General features: G+C 39.1%; 1 protein-coding gene across 2 annotated transcripts in view; it reads left to right on the plus strand.

Annotated features, from left to right (window-relative positions):
* Window positions 1-11,385, plus strand: part of SMS (spermine synthase) — a 49,611-nt gene extending 38,226 nt beyond the window's left edge. For both annotated transcript variants that reach the window (XM_088532752.1, XM_088532753.1), the window contains exons 10-11: window positions 7,747-7,862; window positions 11,183-11,385. In XM_088532752.1, the coding sequence (XP_088388878.1) occupies window positions 7,747-7,862; window positions 11,183-11,225 (159 nt within the window). In that variant the 3' untranslated portion in view covers window positions 11,226-11,385. The remainder of the gene's footprint in view (window positions 1-7,746; window positions 7,863-11,182) is intronic.
* The last annotated feature ends 1,778 nt before the right edge of the window (window positions 11,386-13,163 follow it).

A 13,163-nucleotide genomic window follows, 5' to 3' on the forward strand; every position in this document is an offset into this window, starting at 1 on the left:
TCAGGGGCTGGCAATAGCCCTCGAAATACAGCTATGAACAATTTTGAGCTGTGAGAGAAATTAGAGGATAACTACTTTTCTCCAGGTAAACATAACTTAGTTATGCTTATCCTTTGAGACTGTCAAAATAGCTCTGTTAGCAGCAGTTTCTCTCTTTGCATGTTATGCTAATACATTTGCTAACATGCTGGTAGACAGAGGTATATGCTGATACCCTGACTGCTCTCCTGGGATGCCAAGGTGTGGTCCTCAAAGTGCTGGTGCATAATATCCTTCTGCCACTAGATGGAGGCTGGTAGCTAATATTGGCTAGAAGGTCTGTGACATTAATGACAGCCTGCCTGAAAGAGGCTTCCCAGACCATTTATTTGCATTCCTGAGGGATAAAGGAGCATGTGCCCAATTCTAGGATGAAGAAGAGGCTTCCCCCCGCCTTGTTTCGACTCTGGAGAGATGGAAAGGACAGCTTGCAGATGCCAGGGGTGGGAAAAAAAGCCTCCATAATTGCTCTGCATATCCACAAGTAATAGTCATAACGAGAGCAAAAACTTGTGCGTTCGTGTGAGTGGTAGCCTTGCTTTTCATGTCCACCCGTTTTTTATCTGTCGTCCACCTAGATAGTCTCATATCTACACGGGGCCTTAATTTCTGATGTGCACAGATAAGTGATGCTTAGTTGCATATCGTGCTACCTTTCTCTCTCTAAGCTGGTGCTTCAGAGCGCTTGGTGATCTCACCTGGGTCTGTTCTGGTGAGGTACTCGGTGCTGCCCGCTTGCAGGGAGCCGTCTGGAGGCAGGTCCTCAGTAACTGTGAGCCAGAGGGTACTCTTGCACTTACAAATGTGCACACAACTGGTGTGATTCGCTTGGTTTGCTTGACTGTCACCATCCTGCACCTTCCCCATAATGCCTCCGGACCGTCCTAACCACTGCGAAACTCTGCAAAGGCCCAGGGTGATGGAAAAGCCATCAGTATGTGCCAGTTTTACTTTTGTTTATCTGCTCTTTCAGACAACATGTAACTACAAAAATACCTTTTTCTTTGCTAAGTTTTTGTTCTGCTGATCTAAGCCTCTGAGGTTGAGCAGGCTATCATTTTCAGCCTGCTTGTTAAGAGGAACCTTTAAAAATACCTCTGTGCAGGCATTTTCTCCTTGCTAGTTCCCAGGGCTGCTCGTGGGTTTGTGTTCCAGTAAAGGGCACTCGTCACGGGTGTGAGGGCTCGCGTTTCTCCCACCGCCGCCGCATGTGCAGCCGCGCGCCAGGCTGCCGCTTCCTGACTGCCGCCTAACACGGCGCGGCCGGCCCTGTGCGTATCCAGACCACCGTGCTGGAACACTCCTTTTTTTGGCTGCTATGTGGGTTTTCTAATTAGCACTTCCCCAGAGAGAGCAGGATTCGCCCTGACTGCAGCGTGTGACAGGAGGCTGGAGGAGCCCATGTGTATGTGCGTGCACACACACACACACACACACACACACACACACACACACACACACACACCGGTGTGATTTCTTGGCCGTGTGCCCCTTCAGAATTTTTATTCCAGGCATTTCTGTGTTACACGAGTTCAATTTGAAATTAATGGATGATCTGACCAATGGAGACTTCTTCAGTCCACTTGCCTCCACTATCATTTTAAATATTACCTCTTCCATGCAAAGCTGAAGTCCAGTTTTGATCAGGCTCTGGATATCTCATTGCTTGTGCTGAGCAGAGGAAAGAAACCTTGGCCACGTTCAGCTCCTTCCCTTGTTGTTACAAAATAAAATAAAAGCTGCCTTAAGTTTAAGGAAAACAAAGGCCAACCATAGTAGAGCGTCACAAATGATATCCTGCAACGATGACATACAGGGATGAATGCAAGACACTGGCATATATAAGATCCCTTTCCTTCTGCTTTCAAATCATTCATTTACTTCTAAAGGCCATAGGAAATACAGAGACTCAGATTTAGCCCAGGCAGTTGATAGACACATCCCCTTCATAAGTGGGTTAAGCTAAGTAGAACTAGTAGGATTTGTTTGTACACTTTTTTTAACTTATTTTAACTGATTGGCTTTTATTGTTTCCACAGGACTGTGTTTATTTTACAATAAACATGTAGGCAATCTATTATGCTGCAGAAACTTAGAAATTAAACTTGGCTACTACAGAATTTAAGCTCTATGAAAACTGGGAAGAATTGGAATTGGGAGAAAGGCATGAGCTGTCAAAATGTGTACAAGCATTCGCAGCAGTCTGAGAATGTAAAGACAGTACAAGTAAAGCAGTTCAGCACTCACCAGTCAAGAAGAGGCTTTTAAACCCAGATCAGTTAGCTGAGTTATCTTTAGAATTTAAAATTACCTCAAATGCTTGTGTGTCAAAGGGATGCTGATACTTATTAAGAAGAAAAAACCACCAAGAATTAAACAAAATAAATCTAAGTGTTTTCATTAGACAAGTTGAAATGAAACACATTGTATGACAGGTCACTCTAGTGCATTCTGGGTTCGTTTCCCTTGATTGTGTTCTAGTGATGCAAGAACACTTCAGTGTGGTTGGCATTGGCTCTTAACTAAGACTGTAGGTCTTGGGCTTGGTTGATAAAGCTGACCGAGTTATCTTTCAGAAAACTGTTAAAAGTGACATCTTCTGGATATCACTTTCCTAATATTAAAATAGGCTTGTCTAAGTTTTCCAGGCTTGGGAGTTTTAGTTTTTGTCGTTGAGTAAAACCAGATAACTTTAAAGTTTATAAAATCCTATGCTGCGTGGCCCCAAAGAGGGGTTAATGGAACACTGTCGAGTGGAACATGCCTTACCTCTAGGGCAGGTCTTCCTTTGGAGACTGGCAGTAAAAATTGCTTATTTGCAGGTTTCGTTGTTTTTTCCTGCTCTTGGTTTGCCACACTGTCTGCAGTGATTTGTCCATCACTGGAGAAGGGAGAATAGAGGCAATACTGAAATGGCAGTCTGGCAAAACTAACTGCAGATACTTTTATCTGAATGTGTGCTTCCTATTAGACTTCCTCTATAATGGGTATGTGCGCTGCAAATTGCCAGGCAATATTTTCTATTTATGGTTCAAATTACGCACACAGGTTGGTAGATTTGGGAGAGTTGGGTTTTTTGTTTACTCTTGCATTTAGTCCCATGTTGAAACGAAATTATATGCCTGGTGCCTGCTACAGCGTCCTGGATAATAACAGGTTACTAAACAAGTACTGCAGTAGTCTTTTCAGTGTTGTGCTGTATTCAGTTGTTCTGGGTTAGTCTTCATCTCTTACCTTTTTACAGGCCTCTTCTGTTTTCTGATACCTGTGCTGTTGGATAAACCTGCCCTAAACCAAATAGTGTATAGTTAATATAAAGAATGTGATTGTTCTTTACTGAATAACCAAGTAGACATCTATCAGTGGAACAGGAAAAGTATAACCAAATACGTGATTTATGCTTGCTTTCTTGAAAGAACTTTCAAGGATATGTATAAGGTTTTTAAAGCTTTTCCATATGTCCTGAGCATACTGCAATAAAATCAGAGGAAAAGCAGTAGGATGAAAATTCTTTTCACTTCCTGTAGAAACAGGAATGCTTCTAATGCATCTTCATGAAGAAAATTGTACTAATGAAAAGAAGTTGAGAAAATAAGTGAGAATATGCTTTATTTGCTTTGGTTATGTTTATTATCTCATAATATAGAAAAAAAATGAATAGGAGAAGTTTAGGCAGATTCTTTCTTTTTTAATAATCTCTGCTCATTTCAAGCTTGGTCCTTTATGAATGTATGTTTTTATGTGCACAGATACCTGGTCAAACTCATCTTAGTTCCTTGCTTTGTGAGAATTTTAACTGCTTTAGTTCTGTTTGTGTGCCCTCAATTATGCACTTAATTAATTTAAGGTGGTTTTGAAAAATCTGAGTGCTGAGAAACAGGAAGAACATAAAATGATAATTCCTTAAAGACCGTTGTCTTGGAGTTCAGTATTCCACCACGTGTTAGCAGAACAACTTAGACACATGAAAAGTAGGTGATGCAGATGTTTTGAAAGTGTTAAATCTTTTGTTCCTCTGGTCCTATAGATCTTGACCTCAGTTTCAAGCCTAGGGGACTTAAAATAGCCAGTAAATTGTGACCTTAAGAGTGTCGTAATTTCCGATTAAATCTAGCTCTTTTTTTTTCTTAGTTGAACCATCTGCATTCTTTCACAGTCACATTCAAGTCACGCACATGATCTGAGGCCAGGAAGGGACAAGAATCTTGTCCATTAATGGAAAAAATATATATGTGCAAACATTTCCAAGAGTTGTTCAGAGCAGAGAGGAGATCCTGCCATATAGCAGGGAGACTGTTGTTAAGGCTTGCTTTCTCTTGCCTCTCTTTCCTGAAAAGTTCAGGTCTTTCAAAGATCAAAAGCCCGGTTACCCTAGAAGGCTTTTGGCCTCTCCAGTCATGACCAGAAGGAATTGTTCTTGAAACCAGGAGTTGACTACACTAGTAGATTACTGTTTCTTCCATTAAATTTTTGAGATTTGAGTAGAAGTTTTTCTGTCTAATGTGTGTTTTCCTACTATTTAAAACTAATATTAAGATCCAAGATAAATAGTAAACTTTTGTGGCTTAGGTCCCTTGCCAACATTTTTGCAGGACTTTGCCTTCTATGTTAGGTTACTAGGAAGTGCCTATAGACTAGTATGAAACTTATTTTGTTCTGTCTTCTACAGTAAATGTTGTGCAACCGCTAACAATGGTAAACTGTGTGTGAGCAAAGCTTTTTGTGTTGAAAGTAACTCATGCCTCTGTACTGATTAGGAATCAGAATTAGCAATTAGGTGTCATGACCAGGTAGAGGTAAAAGGCACATCATTAACAACAAGTTAATAGAAGCTGTCAGTTACGAAAGGGTGGAGATGTGCATGTTTCATGTGTGTGTCTTTCCTTCCCCACAGATAGCCAGGTGTGCACATACTGTGTGGCTGGGTTAGGTTCATCGTGTTCACGTAGCCTGCTGTTTCTGTGTAGTGGCTAATGTGCATGGCTGACGTTGAGGTCTACAGACTGAAGATCAGGGTCCTCAGGAGGAAGATGAGGAGAAAGTCTTAGATTGGTGTGGCTGTGGCCTGTTCTCTGCCTCCTCTTCTCCTAAGGACATCATTATGGGCAGGAAGCAGGGTGTTAAGTAGGAAGTGTTCTGACAGATGCTCCTCATTGCCCCTTTTCACAGGTCTTGTAGGACTTCATTTTTACAAAACTGTCTGAAAATCTGATGCCTTTATGACTCTTTAATTCACATATTAGATGTAAGGTGAATGGAACATTTCCAAAAAAGGGTATGGATCTTTTTTGAAAGCTGCGGCTGTGGAATTCAAACAAATTGCCAGTGCCTGCAGCTTGCTGCTTTGTCCACATTCAAGATACCCCTAGGGAAAAAAGATGGTCGTGGTTGGGTAGTGGTAGGGCAAATGGGTTTGTGTAATAGACTCTATGGGATGGTTGTATCACAGCACTTGGAAATGGTGACATGACAAGGAGAGTGCTTTTTCTTGTCCACATGAGCTCTAAATCTCATCTGAATAATGATGCTAGTGTCTGCCTGCCAGTGTGCATTAACCCTTCTCCTCCTTGAGCAGCATCGCAGAACATCTCGTCTCTGCTGCAGCAGAGGTTCATTTGTGTTTGGTGGGTCTTCATTTAGTGTGTTGTGCATAGAAAACAACAGCTGAGGCATCTGGAGACCATGCAGTCCTGATTATATTCACCTTGGTAATAAACCAGTTTTCCAGTTATTTGTGAGTAGTTGCCATGCTCTTCAAAGAGTCGTTGGCTAAAGCATCACCTAGTCTACTTAATTACCTGTAAGAAAGGAAGCAGAAAGAAATAGTCCCTTTTTTTTTTTTTTTCGGGAGTGTGATGGTTCTTTTGTTCATTATTTTGGAGGGCAGGAGTGAGTTAAGGAGAAGATACAGCAAAGGAGATGAAAGCACAATAGAACAGATGCTCAGAACCAGGTGGGGAACTGCCTTGAACCGATAAGGAGAGGGAAGAACCAGAGAGCTTGGTGTAAGCTCCCTGTATCTCTTGGTCATGGGTTTACAGGATACAGGAAAGTGGAAAGGAAGGAAAAGAGAGTGGAGAAACAGCCTTTCAGCTGTGAGCTCCTCTTATGGTTGAGGAGAAAATCTGTAGTGAAGATTTATTGCCAGCTTGGAAAAGGGCTTAGATCCTCTTGGAAATTCTTTGAAGCAGCCAAATTATTTAGATAGATGTTCTGTTTCAGGCTGAACTCTAATACGTAGAATTTATATCAAATGACAAGCGTTAAGCCTCATGAAGAAAAACCTGCCAGTTCTTTTTGGCCTTTTTGTTTCATTCATAATTAAAACCAAACTAAAACATTGTGTGTTCTGGTTAGAATATATCAAAAAGACAAACCTGAACTTCTTATTGCTAGCCTCTCTGTTGTTACATGGAGAACGCTACCTGAAACTAAGGAGTTAATTTAGTTTGTTTTAGTCCATTCAGACTGTCTGGATTTCTTTGTCAATGGTGCCCTGCTTAGTTTGCCTACAAATGTTGTCATTTTTCATTGGACATTTTGAAAACATTGAAGACAACCAAAGGAGATGTTGTATCTCTATGTGCTTCAGTAGACAGTTCTTAGTTTAAATTTGTCTGTCCTTTATGTTTAAATATCACTTTGTTTTCCTTTGTGCTCTGTAGTTAGTGGTCTCAAGTAATATGCTGAAGGGTCTCTATGTGCCTTGGTGTTCAGAGGGCTAGGTCACTCTTATTCTTACAGTGTCAAAACAGGTGTATGATATAGTTCCAGGTATATACGGTTAGTTATGTGTGTTATTAGAGCTTTCAGTACATGAGTTGCCTGTAAGTACGTTGAAAAGCATGCTTGTTACTGCTCGACCTTGGACAAGCTTGTGCTTGTAAATGAGTTGCTTTTTTTTCCCCTCTCTCCAATTATAAACACAAATTTGTAGTCCAATAATTATGTGATTGGGGGAGGGGAATAGATATTTATTTGCCTGTTTAGGAAGGCCTGTGAATTCAGGATGTCTATTATTTCCTTATTGCACTCTTAGAGAAGATCATTTAAGCATTAATTGTTTTCGTTGTTGTTTAGTAAAGGATGTTGCTAATATTCTTAGACACTCACAGTTCCAAGAAAAAAAAAATCATGGGAAACATTTCCTTTTCAGAAGCATGATACAGAGCAGCTCAAGACAATGTGGCCTACAGCCAGCAGAACTGAGGCATAATCTGATTTGTTTTGTCACATGGAAGAATCAGTTTAAAATGGATAAGTTGTGGCTCTTTTAGTGCTGCATTCTAATATTGTAAAGACCTTGACAAAGTTAAACAATTGAGAAAGTCTGGATGTTGTAAAAAGTGTTTACTGATATATTTAAGCAATCATAAAGTAAATGGTTATTGAGTAGATGTGGTAGGTAAACAACACACGGTGGTCTCTTTTAACTAGAAGCCTGATGTGATGGCTGTTTCTACTCATAAGAAGATGGATAATTCCCTCCATACTCAGTCTTTCATGAAAAGATACAAATTGTTGCTTGCTGTAGGCTAAATGAAGACAAGCTATTTGATATTTGCCTTGTAAATAATAAATCTTAAGAACAGGATGTATGTGATGCTGAAATATATGAAGCCTTGCATTAACATCTAAATGTATATGTTCATCTGTGTCTTTGGTTACATATTTGATTACAACTGAAACTTTTTTTTTTTCCTTCAGGGAAACTGTATCAATCTGACCGATGCCTTGACTCTGTATGAAGAACAGCTCAGCAGGCTCTATTGTCCTGTGGAATTTTCAAAAGAAATCGTATGCGTTCCCTCCTACATGGAATTGTATCCTTAGAGGCTAAAAAAGTTCATATTAATGTATATAGTGAGTCTAAACTGCTTAGAGGTTAACAAATTTAAGTGCAAGAAGGCAGATGGCTATTAATCATTTTTCATAGTAAATGAACGAGTGAAGTAATATTATGAAGGGTGATGACTGCAGTAATTATTTTATTTTTAAAAGTGGCTTAAGTTCAAAGGTGCTGAAATGCTCACTAGCTTTCAAGGTTATGCCATGTTTTGCTTAATTTTTTAAATGTTGACAAGTATATTGTTTATACTATGCAAGATAATCTTTATGATTATTCTTTGAGTAAAACTTGCTTGGGAGTTTAGGCAAGCCTGTACCTTGTTTCTCTTCTTTTGTGGAGAAATAAAAAGACTAATCTGAGTACCATGAAACATATCTCTGGTATACATATCTCAGGTATTCTCTGATAGCATTATTCCAGGCTATATGTCTTGAGATAGGTATTAATAGAGAAAAAAATTCTAAAAATCATTGAGCCTTGCTATCAAAAAAAATTCTAAATGGAGTAGATAGACAATTTCGTCTGCAATAAGTGAAAGAAGGACTTCTTGCCTTTTTAAAAAAAAAAAAAAAAATTCTTTTTATCCCCAGTCCTGAAAATATTCCTTTAGAAGTTCTTAATTTTATGGGTAACAGAAAAGTTATGCAAGGAGTTAGAAGTTATGTCTCTAAGACTTTAGGTCTAGAAAGACATTTTGATATATTATGGGATAGTTTTGCTGGCTCCAATGTGCCTTAGATTTTGCAAGTGATCTCCCTGTAACTATCTCCACAGCTCTCCATTTTCTGATGGAAAGGATCTTTCTAGGATCTGTTTATTCACAATGTTAAGCTTATGAAATCCTGACACAGTCTTTCTTCTGTTTCCTGCAGTTGTTTATCCTTTTTTTCACCCCCCACCCCCTCTTAAATCTTTTCATCTAATGTTGTAGCCTTCTGTTGTGGAGGCCTTGCTAACTGCTCCTTCTGTTAGAAGGAAGAAGCAAAGAAGCTCTTTCTACTTCTCATTACTGTCAGGTCTAGTGAAATTCAGATTTGTTATAAAAACATTTCCAAGACGAAAAAGTAAGGGTGAAATGAAGTGGATATGAAACTATTTACTCTGGTGGCTTACATTACAGATATACTTGGTTAGTTATTGTTGTCTTTAATTACAAATATCATGCTTTAATGCGATATGAACAGTTACTTGAATTGTGTATTCTCAAAAAATTCTCTGAATATTTATTGCATTGTTTATTCAGATACAGGCAAGAGGTTTCCAAATGAATTGACTAGGATATACGACTTCATTTCTTTGGAAAATAAATGTTTCTAGTAAGCTAACCGATAGGAAGATTTCTGGAAATCAAATAAGCATAATGAGGTTAAAAGTAAACAACTTTTAAAGAGAAACAGGGCAGGTTTTTAGTTTGCTGTTTCTGACTGCATTGTCATCCTACGAAATAGTAATATTCATATGGGAATGTTGAGATAATCTTGATGACTTCAGATATCCCATTGCAAAGTAAGATGTGCAGTAACAAACCCTTGGTTTATTCTTCAAGTTGATCTTAGACTTCTGATGTGCCTTTACCTGCATTTCAAGCACAAGTTACCACCCTTCTTAAGAGATTTCCAAACAGATATCATACATCCGAATGGGAGATTATACCTAAATGCAGTTTCACAGGTGACTGTGAAATGCAATTGTTTATATTAATATTGTGACAATTGGAGGAGGAAAAAAAGGAAAAAAAAGGCTTCTGTTTCTCACAGGGCATTTTAGTGTTTGTTAAGCACTTGAAGCCTGTGAGACATTGGGTTATTATTTATTTATGCAAATATTCATCTTTATAATGTAACCAAAGATTATCTGCACGGTTTCCTGAATGCAGTAAAACTACTGGATTATTGGTTTTATTTGATAATTTCTTTGCATACTTGCAGAATTTGAATTCCAAATAAAATTACACAGGAGTTGTTTATCAGTGTGTAGTGGGAATCAGCTGAAATTCAAGAAGCTATGAACACAGAAGCTAAGTCACTATTTTAAGGAAAAGTGTATGTGTCACTGAGGTCACCACTGGGACCCTCCGCTGAATGTTCAGGCTCCCATCTGGAGCACATATGACCTCACTGTGCTAATAGAAGAGACTTAGAGAAACCTAGGCAAAATTCAGATGTATCTGTCTGTTAAAGAGAGCATTCAAGAGAACCCCTTCTGAAGCATTTTGCCAAACTGTGAGGAGTGGCCAACACTCCTGAGGGCTGTGCTGCCATTCAGAGGCATCTGGACAGGGTGGAGAGTTGGCCAGAGAGGAACGTCATGAGGTTCAACAAGGACAAGTGCAAGGTCCTGCATCTGGGGAGGAATAACCCCAGGCACCAGTACAGATTAGGGGTTGACCTGCTGGAAAGCAGCTCCACAGAGAGGGATTTGGGAGTCCTGATTGACAACAAGTTAACCATGAGGCAACAGTGTGCCCTCGTGGCCAAGAAGGCCAACGGGATCCTGGCCTGACAGGACAAGGGGTAACGGGTACAAATTAAAACACAGACAGTTCCATCTCCATGTGAGGAAGAGCTTCTTTACTGTGAGGGTGACAGAGCCCTGGAACAGGCTGCCCAGAGAGGTTGTGGAGTCTCCTTCTCTGGAGATCTTGAAACCCGCCTGGATGCCACCCTGTGCCACGTGCTCTAGGTGTCCCTGCTGGAGCAGGGGGGTTGGATTAGATGATCTCCAGATGTCTCTTCCAACCTGAACCATTCTGTAATTTAAGAGACAGTAGGCACTCCAAATCTTTACCTGGACACCCAGTGTTCTGCTGCTGAATGTCTCAGTATTGCATGTGATCATGCCTGCAATGTAGCTGGCTGGAGTCACTTTCCCCTTCACACTTGGTACTTTATGCTCAAGAAGATGAGGCAGAGGGATCTCAACTCAGTTGACACCTCATTAAAGACCTGGAGTTTTGATTACTCTTTCCACGTTTTTTTTTTTTTTCTGTACTTCATTCAGTGGTTGCAATGTCAAATGCACAGCCTGACTCTGCAGTAGGGATTAGAATCAATGGGTTTCTAAAGGACTTAAATTTCAGTAAAAATCAGGTGCTCCTTTGAGTTGTTGAGCAAAAATAAATAAAAAGGAAAGAAGATCCAGGGAGATTTCACTTTGAGATTTTTATCTACCCCATCATTACAAGCTACGATAAGTTTCCAAAATAGAAATGGAGGTTAAAAAGAACTACTTCATTTTAACTGTGTGCTACACATACTGCTTTTTGTTTTTCCTTGACTGCTCATTCTTTTTTAGATGGGTATTCTACACAATTTGGAAGAAACAAGTGGAAGTTTGAATATCAAGGTTATTCAAGATTACCCGAAGCATACATGCTGCATGGAGCATATAGGCCTGCCGCGTGCTGCATATTGGCATCTTGAAACTTTAAATTATATGCTGTAGATGATCCTGAAACTTAGTCATGCTATTGATTGTGAATTCTTTAAATGTTTTTATTATTATTTTAATTTAAAAGGAAATGGAAAATGTATATTTTGATGAGCTAGGGTGTTATTTTTGAAAGTCAACGTAAAGATGAATAAGCAGCAAAACTATATAGCTGCTGAATGCACTGAACCTTTAGAATGTGATCCTTTTTATTTTTTTGTAGAACTTCACAAGCTGATTGATTAAAAAAAAGACATCTTTAGCCTTTCATCCCAAAGGGTGGTCCATGGAGTTTTTGTTTGCTGTTTCATTTTCCCATCAGATTTTAACTGGTGCTTTTCAGGGATAGAGGGGTGGTTCTTTTTTTTTGTTTGTAGTTTGAAAATAAACATTGCAATACTTCCATATAGAAAAGAAGGGTGTAGCTTAAAAGGGGGGAGGAAGAACCTTGTGAAAGGATACCCGAAATCCTACATTAAAAAGGGAAGAAAGCTAATCTTGAATTTTGTTAATTTACTTCAGTTTCTTTCATCATATTGTTGTAATCTCTGCTACAGCAAAAGAATCTTTGACCATTTTCCTCATGGTGTTCTTTAGCAGATATACTGGTATTTGGGGTTTAGTGTGAATTAACAGGAGGCTTATAGAGGCACTTTGAACTCTATCAACATGAAAATGAATACTGATTATTTTTCATCCCACCATAAAGCAAGAAACTGAGTGTAATGAGGTTCCTGTGGTCATATAATCCTCAGCTTTATGGAACGCATTAGGTTCTTGAAGAATGAAAAGTCACTTGTGGGGGGAAAATGGATGTGATCTAGATGCATGTGCCGTAGTATTTCTTGAATGGTTTGGAGCAAATATGTGTACTTCATGAGGGTAAGTCCTACCTGTATTGCTGCAAGATGACCAATTTTGTGTGGGGCTTTTGCTCTGTTACGTTCACTTGCACGTTAAAACTCACTGGAAGATAGGTTGCGTTCTAGGTTTTGTTCTGAAAGATGAAGCATTTTTCTTCAACTGTTTTTCATGTTGTCTGAAAAGTTATATTTTTGTAAGAAGTACTATTTACTAACTAAAACTTATACTTTTAAGTGTTCAAGAGATCCCACTTAAAAGGCAGCAGAAAAATATGACCCTTCTCTACATTTCCAAGATAGAATAAAAAGCACACTATTTCCTGACACTAATCCTGAACCAAAATGATACTGTTAATGAGAACAAACAACAATGCTCACCCAGGGTTTATATTGCTAAATAATGAATAAAGAACAATTTTACTGTATCCCACGTATAAACTAATGATGAAATCTGAGTAGGTCATTTAGAATTTGAGTGATATTGGAAGACTTGCAAAAATTTGCTCTGCATTTGGTGTATAATTATTTTTGCATGTACAATTGTGCTGTTAAAGTGCATTCAATTTGGAGCACTAAGAGAATAACTCCCCATTCTTACTATTTTAAATAATTGCAGTGAGTGTTAATTCTTCAGTATACATTGGGCCCAGTTCCAAGGCCTACAGCCTGTATATCCATTACTAATTCAGAGAACCTCTCTCACAAACAAGAGAAGTCTTGTGTTTCCCCAAGTGTGTTAGTTGTATCTATGCCAGAAAATACCTTGAAACTATTGCCTATGGCCTAGTAGTGACTGCTCATTTATGATATGGGACGGCAATCAATATATTGTATAGGGTGCAAATTAATGCACATGTCCTGTAGACAGTTGTGTGTGTCCTTAACTTTGCGTGCATGAATATTCCCATTAATTCAGTATGTGATTACTCACGTAGGTCGTATTAAGCACACGGGTGTTCCCTAGGACAGGGCTTGCAGGATAT

This window comes from Tinamus guttatus, unplaced genomic scaffold, assembly GCF_059628265.1.
Source record: "Tinamus guttatus ecotype Peru unplaced genomic scaffold, ASM5962826v1 Tinamus_guttatus_pri_ptg000470l, whole genome shotgun sequence".
Lineage (NCBI taxonomy): Eukaryota > Metazoa > Chordata > Aves > Tinamiformes > Tinamidae > Tinamus > Tinamus guttatus.